The 23,431-nt window shown below is 47.8% G+C and overlaps 1 protein-coding gene across 3 annotated transcripts in view; it reads right to left on the bottom strand.

Annotated features, from left to right (window-relative positions):
* LOC141174071 (uncharacterized) overlaps nucleotides 1-23,431 on the bottom strand; it is a 239,689-nt gene that overhangs the window by 160,234 nt on the left and 56,024 nt on the right. For all 3 annotated transcript variants that reach the window (XM_073658712.1, XM_073658710.1, XM_073658711.1), the window contains exons 2-4: nucleotides 13,996-14,040; nucleotides 2,440-2,701; nucleotides 2,249-2,366 (exon numbers count right to left, since the gene is read on the bottom strand). In XM_073658712.1, coding sequence (XP_073514813.1) covers nucleotides 2,249-2,366; nucleotides 2,440-2,701; nucleotides 13,996-14,040 — 425 coding nt within the window. The remainder of the gene's footprint in view (nucleotides 1-2,248; nucleotides 2,367-2,439; nucleotides 2,702-13,995; nucleotides 14,041-23,431) is intronic.

The raw sequence follows: 23,431 nt of genomic DNA, 5'->3' as shown, positions 1-23,431 counted from the left end.
ACAATCCCTCTGCGAACCTCCGGTCTCTTTCCTGAGAGCGGAGTGACATCGCCCCAACCTCCATCGGTTCTCCGCCGTCAGAGCAGATTTTCTGGGGACTAGGACCTGACATTACAGGAGTCTTTACCTCATTGAGCCTGCACCTCAGTCTTCTGTCTATACGAACAGCTAACTGCATAGCTTCCTGCAGAGTCTCAGGTGCAGGGAATGCTATTGGAAAATCCTTAACCCTTTCACTCAGACCAGCAAGAAATAAACATCTCAGCGCCGGATCATTCCACTTAACTTCTGAAGCCCATCTCCTGAAGTGTGTGCAATAATTTTCAACATCATCTGACCCCTGATTCAAACGTCTAAGTTCTGATTCAGCAGATGAAATTCGATCAGGATCGTCATATAATAGACCCATAGCAGAAAAAAATTCTTCTACAGACCTTAAACACGGATCATTAGGCTGGAGAGAAAAGGCCCACCCCTGTGGTTCATTGCGCAAAAGTGACATAAAAAAACCAATGCACTGTGATTCATTCCCAGAGGATCTTGGTCTCAAATGAAAATATAACAAACAAGCATTTTTAAAGAAAAAAAATCTTGCTGTTTGCCATAAAATACATCAGGCAGTCCTACCTTGGGTTCGACAAAATGCGCTCCAGAACAGCTACTCACGTGTTGCTGGAGCTCGGCCACCTCCAGAGACAATCCCTGCAGGCGTTGAGCCAAATCCTGAACGGAAACCATACTGATCCCCGAATTTCTTTCCTTTTAGTTTTTTGGGCTGGACTTACTATTATGATCTGCAACATGTACTAAGGAAATATAGGGGAAAGCTGTCCCTACAGTAAGACTAAGCTGAATCCCTACAATGTAGCGGGCTGCCTGTTCCTAGTGAACAGACCCGCCTTAGTCCTCGGCTAGTCTGAACGAAGACCTATAGATGTAAGGGAGGGATCCCTAAAAGAACTAAGGACTGGGACAAAAATGGGACACCTCCTAAACAGAAGTTGTTGCAGAACAAAAAAAGACAAACTGACAAAAGGTACTAGACGTCCCAGAGGACCAAGCGAACTAGACAGAGAAAGGCACAGAAGCACTAGGCTAGAGAAACAGTAAAACACTGAAGTCGAGCACAGCCAGAAGGGCGGAGCTGGAATATAAAGGCAGATGGTCATGTGACCGCAACCACAAGATAGAAAAAACAAACAGGAGGGTTCTAACATGTGGCAAGGCTCATTTAAGGGTCGATATTGACTTTTAGGATTGCTACATCCAATAGGTGGCAATATAGTTCTAGTCTTCTCCCTCTCCGAAAAGACAATTTGCATATATTATCCATGTGAATTCTGGAAAGGACTGCAAAAGAACACAAAAGCCTCAAATAGTGACCCATCACTACACCCCAACATAAATTAGTACTTATTTTTACAAATGGCTTAATAGGACAATTAGACTTTCTAGGGTTGGGTTCTCTGCTTGGTACCTCCCACTTTGAGCCAATACAGAGGGTTGTGACTCTTGCTCTATTGCTCTAGTAGACCAGGCCCATTTATGCGCTATATGGTCAGTCATTCAGGGAAAATATATTCGACCAATGACAGTTACGCTTAATATTTTTTTTCTAACTAAAGGACCTAAAATTACAAATTTAACCACATCATGACCTTCCATAGGGAGTGATTTATTCATGAGAAAACCTCTTTAAATTTAAAAATCCAGAATTTGGGCTGTTTGGATAATAATAGCAACTCAAAAATACATAAGAATCAAAGATATGAGTCTTTTCTACTTAGAAACCCATCAACAACCCAACCAAATGAATGAGCCAAGACATTTTTTGGATTAGTGCCGTTTGTAGGTGCACGTTCATACTGTGACCATTTAACAGACAAAACCTAAAATTATTTTTTTTGCCTTACATTTTAATAGAACATTTTTTTTTTGTTTTTTTTAAAAAGAAAATACAATAAGAACAGTAGTGCCCCATAAAAACAGTAGAGACAGTTAAGTGCCTTATATTCCCCAAATCAGATGATTTTAGCTGAGAACAAGCTTTGCAGGAGATTTGACTGCTCTGTAAAGGCCAGAGATATTTTTTATGGATTCCAGGACCGTCCAAGACAGTGGGCAAATATTAATTAACCCTTAATGAGAGGAATAGACTAGTTTTGTATCCCCTTTTTCAATTACTCCTCTCCATTGTGTTAGTGTAAAGCACTATACAAAATGTATAGAGAAACATATTTTCATTTACCAGAAGACTGTCTTCTTTGTTCCATATCAGAGAAATATCATTGGATGCTGTGATCTTGATATTGTCGCCTAGTTTGTCAATTCGAACCCTAGATTTCTCAGTTGGGATCTCTGTCACCCTACAAGAAAAGTGTAATCATTGACCATTTCATAGGCTCAATAGACAGTGAATGAAGTAAAAGAAAAACTTACAAGAGTCCATCCAACATGACAGCCTTATTCATGATTTCTACCACCACTCCATCTAGAATAGCTGTAATGTGGGTTATAATAGGCTTGCCATATTCCACACTGCGTCGGATCTGAATGTTGAAGTCTTCATTGTTGCTCTTGCAATTGGAAGCAAATAAGTAATTGCAAGTGCCCGGAAAGTAGTAGATATCGCCATTAAATGTCTTGAAGTGGTCATTTCCCCATGTGCTGCAAACCTGTCCACTGTGACTTGTGAATTGTGCTGCATTGACGAAAAACAATGATATAAGCAAGAGTACAATGAACCAAACTACAAACAATATATAAGAAACACAGTAGGTACGTAATGAATCATTTTCAGCCTGTTTCACTGAATTATAAAATAACAACCTATAGATAGATTGCACAACAGCAAGTAATAGCAAATTCAACAACTTTATTATGTAAAATTCAGAAAAACAGAATCCAACAGGTGATATTGAAGAGTGAGGCACTGAATATGATATAGTTACATAATGGGTAGACACAAATATTTGTAAGTAAATTATATATCATGATTTTATAATAGAAAATACCCATAAAAGTAAGTACAAAAATCGTAAGGCAGGTCAGAGACGAACCAAATGGTACTGAATCAACCGTATTAGTAAAGAGTACTGGGAGCTCATAAATAAATAGCAAAGCACCTATCTACAGACTATCAACTTATTAATTGAGTGACAATGCAAAAACTAGTTATTAAATGATAGTGAGGAGATCTTGCAAAGTGACCATGCATAGAAAGTGCAAATGTGCATAATAAATAGAGAGCTCATAAGATCGTGAAAATCATTATCCAAAGTTGGTAAGATATACCAGACATACTTGGAAAGGAAGAACCGATGGAAAATGCTTTACCGCCAAGATGATGGTGCCCCACACACACGTTTCCCAACGCGCGTTTTGCCACTGTGGGCTTTAACGAGGGATCATTGCTGTTGTGCAATCTATCTATAGGTTGTTATGTTTTGGTGTTTGCACAGCCACTATATGTTGATTTATATTTGCTGCTAATGAATTATAAAATAATTATACTGCCGTCTGTAAAATCCGAAAGTTCTCCTAAATAGGAAACTAATAAACTTTAAAATATAGTTAAAGTCGTTTTTCCACCAACTATAAAGGGAATAACGAGTTCCTAAATGCTAAAATCCTGCTATCATTTGGAAATCCCCACTCTGCGTGAGCTGGGTTCCCAATCTGCTCTTGTTTTTTTCAGCGCATGATAATAACACCTCAACTCTCTGACATATGACCCTCACAGCCAATCACAGACCTCGTATAAAGTGACATCACTGGTATGGTCAAATAAGAGATAGGCTTTTACAAGGTAAGCATAGTAAAGTTCATTACACTTCACATCTATTAATTTTTAAAAGGTCTTAAAGTCTATATATAACTTTTTAGTTTCTTCATACAGGTCTCCAAATCTTGTGCATAGAAATATATTTAAAATAAAACATTATGGATACCTGCAGCCATAACTAGAGGACACTTACAGAAACCTGTTGCACATTTAATTCATCCATAAAGACTGTATGCACTGTGTCAGTCACTGGTCTGATATACGAGGGGAGGTATGTCCCACTCAGGATGCTTTCCTATGTGAATTGAAACCTACTGAGTTTTATGGGAATGGCAAAGAGGGTGGGAGGCCATTCCCCTACCTCCCCTCAGGGTGTGGCTGAGCAGGGTTAAATGCTCAGTCAGTTTTGTTTCTCTGGAGTGTGGGGTCTTGAGAGTGAAGTTTCCAGGCTGTGTTTGAGTGAAACCAGAGAGTAACACCGGAGGAATGGTGTTGCTGAGGACTTCACTGTGTTACCAGCAGCGGGCACAGCCTCGCTTACCATTGGACTCTGTCATACCTTATCTTTTTGTTTTTTCCCGTTAACCCCGAGAGGGTCTGTTTATTTTTATGAGACACTGCTGGAGTTTATGCCACAGAATAAACCAGCAGGAAGTTAACCCAAACTGTATGTCCTGTGTCTGCCTCTGGAGAGCTGAGCAAGTCGCTTTACCACAGTTGGCGTGAGAGTGCTGGCAAAGATCCAGGAACATGTGAACTTGCCACAGAAACAGGTGGATGTCCTCATAGGTGGATTATAATGAGGGCAATCTGGGCTACTGCCCGGGGCCCAAGGCTCTGGGGGGGCCCATGACCAGATTGCCCTCATTATAATGTTCCTTGCAGGGCAGAGGCAGGGGGACCGCACTATACCTACATGCTGTTAGATGCCGGCAGGTCACGTCACAGGGAGGCTGACACACCCCCTGCACTGCACGCTGTGGCTGCATCTCCAGGACTGACATCACACAGCGGTGCCTCGAGCTGCATCATCCTGCCGGAGAGGAGCTTGTGCATCAGACCTCAGTGGATGGCGCTAAATGAGGTCGGGGCAGGGGTATTATGTCTGAAGTGAGGAGGCGGCTGCAGGACACGGCTCACCTGATAACACAGGATTATATACTGTCAGGTCAGCGGCCGCTATGCTGGGGCTCTGTGTGACTTATTGCAGGGGTCTGACCTTTGCTGCAGATCAGGTCACGCTGGATCATCGGCTCCAGCATCACCAGACCTGCAAGAAAATTCAGAGTCCTGCAATAAATCACACTGAGCCCCAGCAGAGCGACCACAGACATCAGCATACAGGATCCTACACTGACTGATCAACCCTGAACTTGCAGGACGTCACTTACTATACTGCTCCATATATACTATGTGAGGTCCTGTAGGCAGGTCCAGGTGTGATTAGTACAGTGTATATCCCTGTACAAAAAATGTCATATCCAGTATACAGATTAGCGTATGGTATACTGTGGTACAGACATCAGATGGGATATAACAATGTGTATAGTATATAACATCTGATATCTGTATCACAGTATATCCTACCACCTATTGAACTCGTTCTACAACTGGGTGGCAAACTTTTTTCTTAGTACATTTCCGGCGCCATTTTTTTTTATGACACTGCCTGCGAATTTGCATATACAGTGTCTTCAATAAAATGGCACCAGATAGCGTGGTAAGCGCATTCGCTGACTCCGACACCATTTCATTGAAGTATTGTGCTACAAAATTAAAGGGATCCTTTCATCAGAAATAACACTATTAACCTGCATATATAACAGTTAATCTGCAGGTTAACAACGTTATTATGCAGCCCAGCAGCTGAATGCAACAGGGAGAAAATTAACTTTGTTCTCTTCGCCAGCATTCTGTTTCAGACATGGGAGCAGGACAGTGCCGGTTAGGTCACCACTCTGATTATACAGAGCGTCCCCTATAACCTCGCTCCCAGCACTGACTGACACTATCTCTGCATTTAGGCCAGCTGTCAGTCAGGGCCGGGGTTACATTGGCCGCTCTGTATTCTCAAAGCAATGACTGAACCGATGCCGGACCAGACCCCATGACTGAAACCGAATGATCCCCCATCCCGGTGAATGCTCCCCCATCCTGGTATATGCTCCTCCATCCGGGTCCCCCATCTTGGTATATGCTCCCCCCCATCCTGGTATATGGTCCCCTTATCCAGGTTCCCCATCCTGGTACATGCTCCCCCCCATCCTGGTAAATGGTCCCCTTATCCGGGTCCCCCATCCTGGTACATGCTCCCCCCCATCCAGGTATATGGTCCCCATATCCGGGTCCCCCATACTGGTATATGATCCTACATCCTGTTATATGCTCCCCCATCCAACTCCCCCATCCTGGTACATGCTCCTCCATCCTGGTATATGCTCCCCCCAACCTGGTACATGCCCCTCCATCCTGATATATGGTCCCCTTATCTGGGTCCCCCATCCTGGTCCATGCTCCCCCATCCAGGTCCCCCATACTGGTACATGCTCCTCCATCCTGGTATATGCTCCCCCATTGAGGTCTCCCATCCTGGTATATGCTCCCCCATCCAGGTCTCCCATCCTGGTATATGCTCCCCCATCCTGCCTGTTCTGCTGTTCTTCCATCCATAAAAAAAACACTCCGACTCACCTTTTCCCCTCTCCCTTGCAGCGTGTCCTCGATCTCCAGCGAGACTGGAGGAGTGTGGCACCAGAGTTCGTGCCTGCACATAGTGCGATCTCCGGTGCCATTTTGTTGAAGACAAATTTGCACACAGTGTCTTCAACAAAATAGAGATCGAGGTGTGCGTCCTAATGGCGCCAAAGATAGCAGTATGCTATGATATTAAGAAGGTTTTAATGGCCAGGATGTTACCGAGAAATTCTGAACTACTGTAGGTCCTGTCCCACCTGCCAAATAACCGCTCTCTCCTCCCACTTCCATAGTCCGCTAGTTCCACTACCAGTGATAGAAGTCCCCTTTGAGAGGATTGCTATGGACCTAGTAGGGCCCTTAGTCAAATCAGCCCGAGGCCACCAATACATTCTAGTAATCATGGACTATGCGACCTGGTATCCAGAAGTGGTACCGCTAAGGAACTCTTCGAGCAAATGCATAGCCAGCGAACTGGGTCATATATTTGCCAGGACCGGGCTGCCGAAGGAAATCCTAATGGATCAAGGGACCCCGTTCATGAGCAAGGTAATGAAGGAGCAGTGCAAGGTTCTCCAGATTACCAAGCTGCGGACATCTGTTTACCATCCGCAGACAGACGGTTTAGTAGAGCGCTTTAATAAGACCCTGAAAGTGATGCTCAAGAAAGTCGTAGAGAAGGATGGACGTGACTGGGACTACCTGCTGCCATTCCTGCTCTTCTCAGTAAGGAAGGTTCCACAAGCCTCTACCGGATTTTCTCCGTTTGAGCCCCTGTATAGACGACATCCGCGAGGGCTCCTGAACATCGCAAAGGAAACACGGGAAGCCGAGGTTACGCCACACTGGAGCTTCATTGAACATGTCACCCATATGCAGGAAAGAATAGCGAGAGAGATGCCGATCATGAAAACGCATCTCCTCCAGGTGCAGGACACCCAGGTAAGGGTCTATAACCGATCGGCGAGGCTGAGGCAGTTCCAGCCCAGGGACCGTGTTTTTGCGCTAATCCCTACAATTGAGAGCAAGTTCCTGGCCAAATGGCAAGGTCCGTACGAGGTGGTGGGGAAAGTCAGCAAAGTTAATTATAAAGTCCACCAGCCTGGCTGAAGAAAGCCGCACCAAATATACCATGTGAACTTTCTCAAGCTGTGACGGGACTGGGAAGCGGTGGAAACTCCTTACCTGGGAGCCACTCCTGAAGTCAAGGTTGAGGAGGTCATGATAGCAGAAACTCTATCGCTGGTCCAGAAGCAACAGTGTCGAGAACTGCTGCAGCAAAATCGGTAGCTCTTCTCAGAGTTGCCGGGGCATACTCAGGTGGTCGAGCATGACGTGCTAACAGAACCACATGTAAGAGTGAATCTGAAGCCGTATCGGATTCCGGAAGCACGCCGGGAGGTGATCTCGGCCGAGGTGAAGTGGATGTTAGACCTCGGGGTGATAGAGGAGTCAAAGAGTGGGTGGTTGAGCCCAATTGTCCTCGTACCAAAACCCAACAGAGAGTGGAGGTTTTGTAATGGCTACCGCCGGCTGAATGAGGTGTCCAAGTGTGACGCATACCCGATGGCCCGAACTCTTCGAGAGGCTTGGACCGGAGAGGTACATCACCACTCTGGACCTGACGAAGGGCTACTGGCAGATCCCCATGTCCCAGATGACCACGGAGAAGACGGCTTTCTCAACACCTGATGGGTGCTTTCAATACACTCGGATGCCGTTCGGACTACAAGGGACCCCAGCTACCTTCCAGAGGGCTATGGATCGGATCCTAGCCCCACATAAGATGTATGCCGCAGCCTACCTTGACGACATTGTAGCCTTTAGCCCAGACTGGGCTAGTCACCTACCTAAACTACAGGCCGTTCTGGATGCTCTAAGAAAGGCTGGATTTACCATAAATCCAAGAAAATGTGCCATTGGAAAAGAGGAGGCCAAGTACTTGGGCTATATCGTCGGAAGAGGCGAAATAAAGCCGCAAGTAAATAAAGTGGAGGCAATCCAGACCTGGCCGCAACTGTTATCCAAGAAGAAAGTAAGAGTATTCCTGGGAATGGTGGGATATTACCGGTGGTTTAACCCGAATTTTGCCATGATGGCCGCGCTACTGACGGATCTCCTAAAAGGCACCAGATCAACCATGGTGAAGTGGACGGAGGAAACAGAGACCGCATTCCAACAGATGAAGCAAGCACTGTGTAAGCAGCCGGTTCTTTAAGAAACTTTAAGAAACAGTTTGTGGTCCAGACAGATGCTTCAGAGGTTTGTGTAGGAGCCGTACTCTCTCAAGAGATAAATGGGGAAGAGTATCCCATTCTCTACCTGAGCCGGAAACTTTCGTCATGCGAGAAGAACTACGCAATAGTAGAGAAAGAGTGTGTAGCCATAAAGTGGGCAGTAGATACTCTTACTAGGTCGGAAGTTTAAGTTGGTTTCAGATCATGCCCCGTTAAGATGGTTGAGGGAAAAGAGGGGTAAAAATGACAGGGTAACTAGATGCTTCGGATGATCCAAAGAAATTGCTCGGATGACGTCACTTTCAGAACTCAGGCCAGTGACCTCTGTCGGCGTTTTCACGAGAGGGGTTACCCTAGGAAGGTGGTGGCCGAGGCTTATGGTGAGATTCTGGCTAGTGACCGCACCTCCCTACTACACCCACCCCCTAAACCGAGCAAAGATAGTGCTCCATGTAGACTTATTACTACCTTCTCCAATCAGGCACATACAGTTCGTGAGATACTACACAAACATTGGCCAATCCTCCAAATGGATGAAGACATTGGTGATGTGGTCGATTTAAGACCCATGATTACCTATAAAAGGGGCAGATCCCTTAGGGACAGATTGGTCCACAGCCACTACACGGGTCATCTGGGAAACAATTGGTTAATAAGTTCTATCAATGGTAGTTTCAGATGTAGTGGATGTGTATCATGTAAAGTTATGATACAAGGAAAGGACTTTAGAAGCAATGTCACCGGAGAAACCTTTGTCGTCAAACATTTTATCAATTGCAGATCCAAGGGGATAATCTATATGGCCATTTGTGTGTGCGGGGTGGAATATGTGGGGAAAACTAAAAGAGAACTGAGAAGAAGAGTGGGGGAACACCAACGGGATATAGCCCTGAAAAGAGACACCCCCCTGGCGAGACATGTGAACAATGTGCATCCTAACGACACGAACGTGATACGATTCATGGGAATCGATAAAGTGACTGCCCCGCCAAGAGGGGGTGATTGGGACAAATTGATTCTCCAAAGGGAGACTAAGTGGATTTTTAGATTGCAGACAATGGCCCCTCAGGGCCTAAATGAACAGTTGTCCTACAGGTCCTTCTTATGAGTGCAGGGCGAAATAGGGCAAGGAGAGTAGGGACAGCCGCCGCGGAGTGGGGGCGCCACTTGCGCAGGTTTTAGGGTGCCAACCTCCACTGACAGGTAGGGACAGTCCTCACTAGTTTATCAATAGGGCTGTGTAGTCCCCTCTGCTGTCTCTACTCCCCTCGATGTATTCATCTGGTTGATTTTGATTTTTTGCTCAATATCTTTTCCTGCGTTATGCCCCATTATCCACTCTCCTTCCTCCCGTTTCTCATCTCCCCCTTCCCCCTTCCCTTGCTCTGGAGGTGCGGTCCTCCCCAGTTTTCTCCCTATTTTTACAAATTACCTTTCCTTCTTTTTGGGCTTTATGTGTGCGAGGTTGTCCTCTGCCTCATTACCACTGATCTGACTTGACCCGTGAAGTATCTCCAGTCTTTTGACCACTGGGGTATGTCTAGCGTGGTCATTATAGACTGCGCGGCATATGGTATGTGACCGGAGGAGTGTCATACATTGTTCTCTTTTTTTCTGACACTCCTCCTGGTGGGGGTGATTTTGGGTGGGTGGGGGTTCTTGTCACCACCCACCGCGGCGTGCTATGTGTGGGCACACTGTGTTCATTTCCCCTACTCGTCGCTTCCTGGTCTGTGCACTGGCTTCCTGTGGGACGCGCGAGCCGGAAGTGACGTTTGCGTGTCACGGCCGGCGCCTGCGTTCCACATACCGGATGCCGTCTGGCCGGAACCGGAAGTGACGCGCCCGCTTGTCAGCGCGGGCATATTCAAAAGGAGGACCTATCTGCCTGTTATCGGCACTGTCTAATGGATAAGCTGAGCGTTTGATGCCAGCTTCTATACCACATGACACCCTCTTCTCCCCTGATGATTAGCTGAGGCAATGAAACGCGTTGGGAGCGGTGTGCTGTGAGTTGCTGGAGGCTGAATAAGGTTTTGGATGCCCCATCACATGGAGCTGTCTTAAAGCCAGAGAGCAAGAACCAACATTCTATCTGGTGAGGTCGTTCCATTAATATATTTATAGGTGTTTAAAGGCTCACCATTAATTGTGTAAATGTATTAAGGTTCTTGTGGGCTGAGACACAATACGTTTGAGACACTGTCTTGAGACCTCCGTTACTATTTTCCCGCCATTTACTGTGTGATGTTACAGGTAGACTATGTTGGTATCACATATGGTTATATTCCTGGACATAATGAGCTATTGATTTTTAGGGTCACTCACTATCACTGACAGGCTTATACTCGTTTTTAGGTCCTTTGGACTTGTTTATTACTTTTTTATTCAGTTGTAATAAATGTTAAGTTTTAACTCTTTGTAGCACTACACTCGCTTTAATACTCATTTTTCTGTGTGGTTTTCTTGAACCCCTATTGCTGTACCTTGTTATTTTAACTAGATGCTTCCTAGGTCTTCGGGACTTTAACTTCCAGGTGGAGCATAGTTAATGTTAAATGGGAACATTGATGCCCTCTCCAGGATTCCCTGTCTGGTATCAGAAGGTGCCCAAACCCTCGGCTTTGGGCAGAGAGGGGGAATATGTGACAGAGTCACTGGTCTGATATACGAGGGGAAATATGTGCCACTCAGGATGCTCTCCTGTGTGAACTGAAACCTACTGAATTTCTGCCAGCATGTTATATGCTGGAGGTTAACTCTCTTAAAAGGGTGTGGCTTATGGGAATGGCAAAGAGGGTGGGAGGCCATTCCCCTACCTCCCCTCAGGGTGTGGCTGAGCAGGGTTAAATGCTCAGTCAGCTTTGTTTCTCTGGAGTTTGTGGTTTGGAGAGTGAAGTCTCCAGGCTGTATTTGGGTGAAACCAGAGAGCAACACCGGAGGACTGGTGTTGCTGAAGACTTCACTGTGTTACCAGCAGCGGGCAGAGCCTCACTTACTATTGGACTCTGTCATACCTTATCTTTTTGTTTTTTCCCATTAACCCAGAGAGGGTCTTTTTATTTTTATGGGACACTGGTGGGGTTTATGCCACAGAATAAGCCATCAGGAAGTTAATCTAAATCATGTGTCCTGTGTCTGCCTCTGGAGAGCCGAGCAAGTCGCTTTACCACAGTTGGTGTGAGAGCACTAAGATACTCTGCTCCCTGCAATGGTAGCTACAGGCTATCAGTGCATTATGATTTAAAAGGAACCTGTCAACCACGGGCAGCATGAATCAGAGCCTGGCTGCGCGATTGTAGTCAGGTATCTTTTAGTCTGAAACTCTGTGGCATTTCGGAGTAAACAAATACATGATTGAAAAAGGCTAAATTAGTCTACTCTGATCCCTTGCCGGCTTCTCGCACCCCCTACAGTTGATTGATAGGTCTGTTCCATGTGTACATAGGAAGAGATCTGTCAAGCAGCAGTAGGGTTGCAGGCAGAAATTTGCCGAGAACCTCATAGGACTAGTCAGACATTCCCTATAGTCCCTGGCCATCTTTTTAAAGTATATTTACACTTAAAAAAAATATGGTGACATGACCTTACCTTTAAAATTTTGCCCTGGTCATTTGCTGGCAAAATGTAACTTCTATCATAATGAGGTAATTTCACACAAACATGCTTACTAACTGGTCCCTGGTGTACTTTTGATAGAGGCAGACCACGTGACCACTAAAAAATGATGGACTATGGAGTGGTTGGCTTCATGCCCGACTGTTCTGCCTGTACCCTACATTACTAGATCACACTTGCTGTGTGAAGCCTCAGTCTACACATTGTCAGCACTTTAGGTGAAGTGTGGGAACTGAGGGGACATAATACTGTGTGAAGGTCATCAAGCAATGAAGCCATCATAGTGCTGAGGGGAACTCTCCGGGCATCATACTCTGTAGTGGGTAGAAGGCTGTGGGATACATCATACTGTGTTGGAGAACTAAGGGGGCCATTTTACTTTGTTGAGAAGATGTGATAATCATCATACTGTGTGGGAAAACTGTATGGACATCCCACTGTGTTGGAGCTATGAGGGTACTATACTGTTGGTGGGCATTTTGTTGGTGGCATCATACTCTGTAGAGGGCACTGTAGGGTCATCATAATGTGCATGTGGGGGTTCTGTCGAGGCAAATTGTGTTGAGGAAATCACTATAAGGCCACGGCCCCGCTGTCAGTATTTGGTCAGTATTCGGTCAGTATTTTTTCTCGGGAGTGGGGCCAAAACCAGGTGAGGAACAATCAGAGAAAAGGTATAATAGAAACAAATGCACCAATTCTGCATTTATCACCTACTCCTGGTTTTGTATCCGACTCCTGAGAAATAATACTGACTAAATACTGATAGTGGGGCCATGGCCTAAGGGTGTCATTTTGTGTGTAAAAAGGGAAGTTTGGTGTGCTTCATACTGTATGCTGGCCATGAATGGGGTATCGTGGTAGGTGAGAGTACTAAGGTGTTTCAATAAGGTAGCAATTACCGTGTATGTGCCATAATTCATTTCCCTCTCTCAGTCTTAAAAAGTTGGGAGGCATGCACTTCCTTGACTGCGCCTATGCATCATAACCCTGCCTACACTGCCAAATAATTTTTTTAAGGGACTTTTGCGTCTTATTTTTTTATATGTGTGCCTCAGGTCAGGATGTTACTTTGTGTTTGTAATTGCAGTAATACATGCCTTATTGTTAAAGGTTACCCCACACAGATAGAAGGATTCCTTATATTATTTGCATTTTGTGCAAACTAGGGTGTGGCCTCCCTTCCTAGGGCTGAATAATACATTTAAAGCTTCCCTTGGTTGGTGTTCACTGTTTGGGACCCGATCCTTTGTCTGCCCTTATTCACACAGAGGTCAACTTTGACACATGGTAAGGTTTTTAATATTAGACACTGTAGGACTTTCCTGAACGGGTTCACCTTGTCGCGGTAGGAAAGTATTTATACTGTTTTTGATGAAAAACAGTGTTACTAAGAACCCTATTTTATTTAAATGCACTTGCTTTTTATTTATTTACAGCAGGGTTTATGTTTATTTTGCGTCTTGTAGGTTTTACAGAAAGAAGGATGTATTTTTAAAATATTTTCAGTAAAATACAAGATATACCGTGATTTCTATTGAACATACATGATGCATTCAGATCTCAAAGAGAGTGGAAAGATTTTTGTGTATTATCGGCTGTTAAGTGACGTGAGACATCTTCAAATACATTAACTTTTAGTCTTAGCTTTGGGTTACTTACGTATTGGAGCTGGGGTTGGCATCATTGGATCAAGCATCGCAATTCCTGGAATACAATACATACATTTGATATTTCATTGCAGCCAAAACAATCATAATTAAGGTAACATGAACATTAATATCTCTATCTATCTATCTATCTATCTATATACAGTATATATATCAGACCATTTTTAATTTGCACATAGAACAGTCTGTAATAAATTGTTCTGCACATATAGGCTGCCATTATTTTTGGCAGCACAGGTCATGTTTACATGACGATATGCTGCCAAGAGCAATAATCTTTTAAGCAAACCAAAGGATCATTTCAACAGATGAACAATCTTTTTGCTGGTTTGTTGGGTGATTGTCAGATTGTTAGATTGTTTACACCGTTTGATTACTTGAGTAGTGAAAAAGTACCTTAAAGAGATATCCAGGTTTGTCATGAGAGTTTGCAGTCACTTTATGTGACCGGAAACTACTGAATCCTCACAGCATGTGACCACTAGTAAGTGATATGCATACTCCCGGCTACATTACGACTAGACATGCATGGCCTTTCTCAATTCAATTGAAGCAAGCATATTGTATATTTGTAGTCACATGACCCACCACTCTTGTCACCCCAGACCTGGATGCCACAAATATTAAACGCTGTGTCTGAGAGCAGGAGGCAGGTTCCCTAGTCAGGGACCATTAGCATGCAGCACCTCCTGTCCCAGGTCAGTAGGGGGGAGAAGGTTGCCCCTATAAAAGCTGGAACTGGGGCAGGGTTAGAGAAACCAGAACCCACTTCTGAAGTGTCCAGAAGGGTTCTCAGAGAAGAGGGACAGGTCAGCAGCAGCTGAGGAGTCCGTGAGGCAGAGGAGAGACTGTGAGCCAGGGACAGAGGCGACGAGAGCCGTTCCTGGCTGAGAGAAACACCACCGGACATTGGGGTCCGAGGCTGTCAGGGTTGCAAGCCCAGCAGCAGAGAACCAAAAAGCGAGGGATTTCAGGTCCCTTGGCCTAAGAAGCCTGGGGGCTCCGCCACACAGAGGGACCAGTACAGCAAGGAGAAGCAAAAGGTACCCAAGTCCCGAGTCGCAAGCCATACAGACAAAGTACACGGCCAGCTCAGGGACGTGGGCTATTACACCACGAAAAGGGGGATAGTCAGTAAGAACATAGAGAGAGAACGGTAGGACTACACACTCACCCTGGTCAGTGGGCCTCGCCCGAATGCTCTCAGATACCCAGGCCCATTCCTGACCGGTACTCCTGTTGGGTCAGTAATAACATCTGCAATAAAGACCCTGGACTGTTTGAAGCGGACTCTGAACTCTTACTATTGCGGTCTGCACTATCACCCCCAGCATTCACCTACACTGCCCTGAGGCTACACTCTTCCCGTGGGGAGTTGTCCTACCCCTGTGCTGCACACCAACACCAGCCTCAGTGGTCTGCCTCGCAGCGGCGGTTATCTCTGACCGCAATCCACGGGTGGCGTAGTCGGACATTCAAAACACTGATAAATAGACTGCCAAAATTTGGTCTGACCACCCTGAGCCACGGGATCGGATTGCCACTACTACCCCCAGCATCGCATAGAAGCCCGGTTCCAGGTACCCCACGGCCCAGGGGGTGAGTCAGCTTTGGCGTAGTCGGCAGGATTGTGACCAACCCGCCACAAACGGGTATTGCGTGCCTGTGAAAGACTTTATACTTACCTGAGTGAAGTTTCCCGCCATTCGGGGCCATTTCCCGCCGATCGGAGCCGTTGCCCGCCATCGGGCGCCATCTTCGGGACGCCGCGTGGGAAGAAGAGGGGCGTGGATGTCAAAAACGTGCGAGACCTGAAGCCCCGCCCTACGCTGAGACGCTGCGCAAGGTCCTGGAAGGAGATCCAACGGACGCCGATGTCATCGCCGTGCGACGCAAGGTCCTCGCCCAGAGCATCGAGAGCGGAGCCGAGGCCTACAGAAGAGGATCGGCGGAAGGTAGGCCACGGTTAACTAGGGGGGAGGAAGCTGTCGGACGCGGAGAAACCCTCTACCACCAGTGTAGCCGCTGCAGCTGTGATGCCGTTTTCCATGCCCTACATCCCCGGAGCGGCCTGGCTGCCACACTATGCCGGCGAGTCGCATACCTTGGGTGACTTTAAAGAAAGGCTGTATAGCCTGTTCAAAGTTTACCCCCTGACAGAAGAACAGAAAGTAAGCATACTGATAGGGCAGTTAACTGGTGCGGCCCAGCGGGAGGTAAAGTCTTGGACAGCTGAGGAGAAAAGGACTGTAAGGGGGGTTCTGACCCGTCTACGGGACAACTTTGACACCCGTACCTCAGCAGAAATCAAAATGCGGTTCTATGGCTGTAAGCAGCGAGCCCAAGATAGTATCAGAGACTATGCCTTGAACCTGCAAGAAGCTCTGGGAGCAATCAAACAAGCTGAACCTGGCAGCGTGCAGGATACCGATAAACTGTTGACTGATCAGTTCATAGAAGGTCTGCTGTCAAGCGCCCACAGAACCCAGCTGCGCCTCATGGCCCTACAGAACCCCGATTTGACTTTTGCACAGTTCAAAGATAGGGCCATCCGGGTGCTCCGAGAACCCGTACCAGGTTGCGCTGTAGTTTCCCGGCTCCCTGCCATCACTTACCACCAGGAGGCAGCGCCCTACCCTGCAGACCTTGTGGGGGCTGATGCGCAGGCCCTAAATCCATCCCCGCCTGCAAACCTGCACCATCAGGTCCAAGAACTAACAAAGAGTGTTGCTGCATTGACCAGGACCGTACAGTCGTTACAGATGGACCCGTCAGGACCAATCAAGCTGGCTTCCAGTCCGGAGGATGTCCCGTGGCATCGACGGAGGAGGATCCCTTCGTTCAGAGGGAGGCCCGCCGATCGTTACACTGATGATGGACAGACGATTTGCTGCCGTTGCAGCCAGCCGGGACACGTAGCCAGGTACTGTACTTTAAATGGGTCCGACCTGGGGCAGAGGGCCAACCCCCAGGCATAAGGTCACCAGGCCCATCTAATTGGCGTGATAAGTATGTAGGGGGACGCCCGGTTTTACCCATAGTGCTGGACGGTATCCCCATGAGTGCACTGCTGGACACCGAGTCCCAAGTGACTACCATCCCCTATGTACTTTTCAACCAGTACTGGAGTGACACTGACATAACCCGCTATCCAGACAGTGACTTGAGCATCATCGCCAGCAATGGCCAGCCCGTGCCGCAGGTGGGGTTCAGAGAGATGACCATTAAGATTGGTAAAGTTGAACTGCCGGCACAGGGAGTGATCATTGTGGACATTGACCATCGAGAAAGTCACCCTAAAATAACCTTGGGTACTAACGTGATTGAAAATTGTCTTTCAGAAGTGATTGTAATTTTGCAGCAGCTGGCGATGAATGCGAGCTCCAGCCAACAGAGGGTCCTCCAGAAGGAGATAAGAGCCCTGATGAGATGGCAACAGGTAGAACTGTCTGGTGGTGAGATCGGTAGCGTGAGGATGAGCGACCTGTTCCCCATTGCCATGCCTCCCAAAAGTGAAATGATGATCTGGTGTTGGACTGTAATCGTGTTAAGAGGGAGAGACTACCAAGCCATGGTAGAACCCGTGTACTCAGACAGCAGGCCCACCATTTTGACAGCCCGGGGGGTGGTTGATGTCCGCCATGGAAGGGTGCCCCGGTACGCTACACTAGCCAAATTGTTTGCCGTCGAACACAATGCTCTCAGGGTCGTGGAACCTTTGCCTCCATCTCCCCCGGTGGAGGATAATGGCTCCCAGAAACACAAGGAGGACTGGTGCCAGAAACTCCATATGGGTGCTGACTCCACTCCCCTGCACCAAAAACAAGGAGTCTACCGGGTGGTTCAGGAGTACGAGAGAATCTTTAGTAAGCACCCACTAGAGTTCGGCCGAGTAAAGGGAGTGGAACACCACATCCCCACGGGGAGCCACCCACCAATAAAAGAGAGACACAGACCTGTACCCCCTGCACACTATCAGAACGCAAAGGGCATGCTGAGAGAAATGAAAGAAGCCGGGGTCATTAGAGACAGCTGTAGCCCCTGGGCAGCCCCCTTGGTTCTGGTAAGAAAGAAAGACGGTACTATGAGAATGTGCGTGGACTATAGACAAGTCAATCGCATCACCCATAAAGATGCATACCCGTTGCCTAGAATAGAGGAGTCTTTGGCCGCACTAAAATCAGCTAATTTCTTCTCTACTTTGGACCTTACTAGCGGGTACTGGCAGGTTCCTGTGGCAGAGGCTGACAAGGAGAAGACCGCCTTCACCACCCCGATGGGATTAAGTGAATTCAACTGTATGCCATTCGGGCTCTGCAATGCACCTGGGACCTTCCAGAGGCTGATGGAATGCTGTCTAGGGCACCGAAACTTCGAGACGGTCCTACTTTACCTGGACGACGTGATCGTCTATTTGAAGACCTACGAATACCATCTAAAACACTTGGCAGAGGTGTTCAAAGCCCTGGCAGGCTATGGCCTGAAAGTGAAGCCCTCAAAGTGTCACCTGTTAAAGCCGAAGGTACAGTACCTGGGGCACGTGGTGAGTGCTGAGGGAGTAGCCCCCGACCCCGACAAGGTTACAGCCATCAAGAGCTGGCCAAGCCCCTCTAACATCAAAGAAGTGAGGCAATTCCTCGGGTTGGTAGGCTACTACCGAAGGTTCATCCCCGGGTTCACTAAGATGGCAGCTCCAATGCAGGACCTCCTGATAGGTCAGTCTAAATCCAGAAGTCAAAAGCCACCCTTCAAGTGGGACAAGCCGGAAGAGGAGTCCTTCCGCCTGCTGAAGATGGCCCTCAAGGGGGATGAGATCCTGGCCTACCCTGATTATGGCCAGCCTTTTATCCTCCACACAGACACCAGTAATGTGGGGTTAGGAGCCGTACTGTCCCAAAACCAACAGGGCAGAGAAAGGGTGATCGCGTACGCCAGCCGGAAGCTGAGGCCCACTGAAAGAAACCCGGAGAATTACAGCTCCTTCAAGCTAGAATTCTTGGCAGTGGTGTGGGTCGTCACAGAACGGTTTAAACATTACCTGGCCTCCGCAAAGTTCACCGTGTACATGGACAACAACCCGTTGACACATGTGGACAATGCAAGACTAGGTGCCCTAGAACAGCGGTGGATGGCCTGGCTATCAAATTATGACTTCACAATCAAATACCGGGCAGGCAGAGCCAACGCCAACACAGACGTCCTATCAAGAATGCCCCACCTACCCGAAGGAGAAGAAGACTCGGAAGAGCTGGAGGAAGTAGAGCTCCCTGTGTTCCACCGGTATGGGGCCACTCAGTATTCTCACCGGGTAAGAGACAAAGACCTAACCACCATCATGTTTAACCCCTTACCCCACCACGGCTGGGCTGAAACGCAAGATAGTGACCCTGCAGTTCGCCTGGTGAAAGACCTGTTAACCCAGGCAGACGCTAGCCCTTGCCCGGACGCTCCAGAGGAAGCAAAGCAGTTATGGAAGGAGAAAAGCAGGCTATTCCTCTACGAAGGTAAGCTATGCAGAAGGCTTGTCAACCACCGGACCCACGAGCTGACCTGGCAGGTAGTGGTCCCGAGACGGGATGCAGAAATGGTCCTGGAGGCCAACCATGACAGAGCGGGACACTTCGGGTGGAAGAAACTGGAGTTCCTACTGAGAGAGCGGTTCTACTTGATCGGTATGAGAGGGGCCATAGAGAAGTGGTGCAGGGACTGTGGCCCATGTCACCTCAGAAGGAATGACTGTACCAGCCAGAAGACACCCTTGAGGCCCATCGTCACCAGGCAGCCTCTTGAGCTGGTAGCTCTGGACCATGTGAAGTTAGCTCCAAGCCGGTCCGGCTACATCTATGCCCTCACGATTGTGGACCATTACTCCTGGTTCTTGGTGGTGGTCCCGGTTAAAGACTTGACGGCCCAAACGGCGGCCAGAGCCTTCCAACAACACTTCTGCCGTCCACACGGGTATCCGGAACAGGTCTTGACAGATCAAGGTCCAGCGTTTGAGGCGGAAGTCTTCCAGGAATTCTGCAACCTCTACGGCTGTAGGAAGATGCGGACAACACCTTTCCACCTGCAAACCAACGGGCTGTGTGAGAAAATGAATAATATCATCATTGATCTCCTCAAGACGTTGCCCCTGGAAGAACGCAGCCTGTGGCCGGAGCAGCTGCCAGACCTGATAGACTTGTACAACCATATCCCGGTGAATGCTACCAACTGCACCCCAGCTTACCTGATGCGAGCAAGACCAGGTAAGCTGCCTATGGATCTGGAGATGGGAGTCCTGACACCCGAGGACACCTCCCCAGATGCGGACTGGGATACGGAACAGCGGCTACAGTACAAGAAGGTACAGGAGAGTGTGGAGAGGAGTCTGGCTCAAGCGAGAGAAAAACAAGAGAGGCTCTTCAACCAACACGCCCCTGCTGATCCCCTAGAACCTGGTGAGCAGGTCCAGAAGCGGAAGAGAAGGCTTCACAAGCTAGATGACCAGTGGGAGAGCGACCCGTCCACAGTACTGCCGTCCAACCACGACAACCCGAAGGTATGTGTAATTACCAAGGATGGAGGAGAAACCACTAGCACTGTCTCCAGAGACCACCTAAAACAGTGCCCCGAGCAACTGCAGAGTCCAAGTGAAGATCAAGATGACCTTGAGCCCGCAGTGGACAAGGAAGAAATGGTCAGCACCGTTCTCGGAGAGTTCCCCCGGTCCTGGACTCGGATAAACGATGCCATAGTGGTACCCGTCCTACACTTCCTTCAACCTACCCAGCAGGAGCCTACAGGAGAGCAGGAAGAACAAGAGGAACAAGCAGCCCTGGAGGCAGAAGAACCCATGCCAGCAGCCCAGGAGAGTCAACCCCCTGCTGACAGTGAGCCTGCCATACCTGCGGTAAACCAAAGGACCCGCAGACAGCTGCCTGCCCTGCCTGTAAACACAGCTAGTAGCTGTACCCTAAATGATAGTGGGGAAAGCCAGGTTAGATCACCACCAGACAGTGGGTTACGCAGGTCAACCGGGAGAACTAGGGGTCAAATACCAGCTCGCTGGAAGATCTGAATGTAAAGTATATATTTAATGTTTTATGTTTGTACCCTGGTTATTAATACTGTTTTCCCAGTTTTCCTAGATACAATGGACTGACAGGTCATGGACACTGAATGGCCGGAACTGTCTTGTAGATAGTTGCACGTGGTGCCCTCTTGTGAAGATGGCCACAGAAGAAAAACCTGTCCGGCGTGGCTCCCTTGTGGCCCAAAGTAGTCAGCTCGGCCTTGTCGCCACGCCCAAGGCCAGGAACTTGGGGTTTATGGATACAGGTCCCCACACCGTGGAAAACTTCACCTTGTTGGGTGATATGGACACCCGGTCACGGAAGCGCCGTGACCTTAAGGACAAAATGTGCTTGTAAATATGTTATGTTATTGTTTATACCCTGTTTGTTGTTGGCCAAAAAGGCTTAGTCCCGGAGTACTAAATTTTATTAGGGGGGAATGTGTCACCCCAGGCCTGGATGCCACAAATATTAAAGGCTGTGTCTGAGAGCAGGAGGGAGGTTCCCTGGTCAGGGACCATTAGCATGCAGCACCTCCTGTCCCAGGCCAGTAGGGGGAGCAGGCTGCCCCTATAAAAGCTGGAACTGGGGCAGGGTTAGAGAAACCAGAACCCACTTCTGAAGTGTCCAGAAGGGTTCTCAGAGAAGAGGGACAGGTCAGCAGCAGCTGAGGAGTCCGTGAGGCGGAGGAGAGACTGCGAGCCAGGGACAGAGGCGACGAGAGCCGTTCCTGGCTGAGAGAAACACCACCGGACATTGGGGTCCGAGGCTGTCAGGGTTGCAAGCCCAGCAGCAGAGAACCAAAACGCGAGGGATTTCAAGTCCCTTGGCCTAAGAAGCCTGGAGGCTCCGCCACACAGAGGGACCAGTACAGCAAAGAGAAGCAAAAGGTACCCAAGGCCCGAGTCGCAAGCCATACAGGCAAAGTACACGGCCAGCTCAGGGACGTGGGCTATTACACCACGAAAAGGGGGATAGTCAGCAAGAGTATAGAGAGAGAACGGCCGGCGTACACACTCACCCTGATCAGTGGGCCTCGCCCGAATGCTCTCAGATACCCAGGCCCATTCCTAACCGGTACTCCTGTTGGGTCAGTAATAACATCTGCAATAAAGACCCTGGACTGTTTGAAGCGGACTCTGAACTCTTACTATTGCGGTCTGCACTATCACCCCCAGCATTCACCTACACTGCCCTGAGGCTACACTCTTCCCGTGGGGAGTTGTCCTACCCCTGTGCTGCACACCAACACCAGCCTCAGTGGTCTGCCTCGCAGCGGCGGTTATCTCTGACCGCAATCCACGGGTGACGTAGTCGGATATTCAAAACACTGATAAATAGACTGCCACAATTTGGTCTGACCACCCTGAGCCACGGGATCGGGTTGCCACTACTACCCCCAGCATCGCATAGAAGCCCGGTTCCGGGTACCCCACGGCCCAGGGGGTGAGTCACTGACAGCTGGCGTTGAGCGCACTGTGTGGATTAAGAAGTCTGCAGTCACATAGAATGACTGAAGACTTTCATAACAAACCTGGACAACCTCTTTAAGAGAAGTACAGCTTACAGGTTATCTACTGCAATAAACTACAGTGTGATGACTACTTATCCAAAAAGGAAATTAAGAATATCAGCTTTTCACTCAAAATACCCCCTCTCGCAGGTAAATTTAGAAATGGGACATTGATGAAGCCATATATGAGATGGACAGCTTGGCTTCACTTGGGAGCATCTCCACCTCTGTGACTGGATATAGCTGTACATTTTGGAGAATGCAGGAACACAACTATCAGGTACCTATTTTTGGCAGTGTGTTTAGATGAAAAAAAACGAAAAGGTTACAATTTAATTATTCTTCGGATTGTGAATAAAATGTATTTTATTAAGATTTTACGTGATATGCCAACAAGTAGCAAGTATTAGTGAAGTGTAAGTCAATACTATGTAAGACCACCTTTCTCTGCAATTACTGCTGTAAGTCTTTTGGGGTATGTCTCTACCAGCTTTGCACATCTAGTGGTGACATTTTTGCTCATTCTTCTTTGCACACTCGCTCTCGCTCAGTGAGATTGGATGGAGGCGTCTGTGAACAGCAATTTTCAACTCTTGCCACAGATTCTCAAAGGGATTTAAGTCTGGACTGTGATATGGCCATTCACACACATGAATATGTTTTGATCTGAACCATCCATTGTAGCTCTGGCAGTATGTTTAGGGCTGTTGTCCTGCTGGAAGGTGAACCTATGCCCCAGTCTCAATCTTTTGCGCCTCTAACAGGTTTTCCTTCAGGATTGTTCTGTATTTAGCTGCATCCAACTTCCAATCAACTCTAACCAGCTTTGCTGTCGATGCTAAATAAAAGCATCCCCACAG

This window comes from Phyllobates terribilis, unplaced genomic scaffold (genome assembly GCF_046119375.1).
Source record: "Phyllobates terribilis strain yellow unplaced genomic scaffold, ASM4611937v1 Scaffold_13__5_contigs__length_258822181, whole genome shotgun sequence".
Lineage (NCBI taxonomy): Eukaryota > Metazoa > Chordata > Amphibia > Anura > Dendrobatidae > Phyllobates > Phyllobates terribilis.
This window is presented reverse-complemented; position numbering and strand designations above follow the sequence as displayed.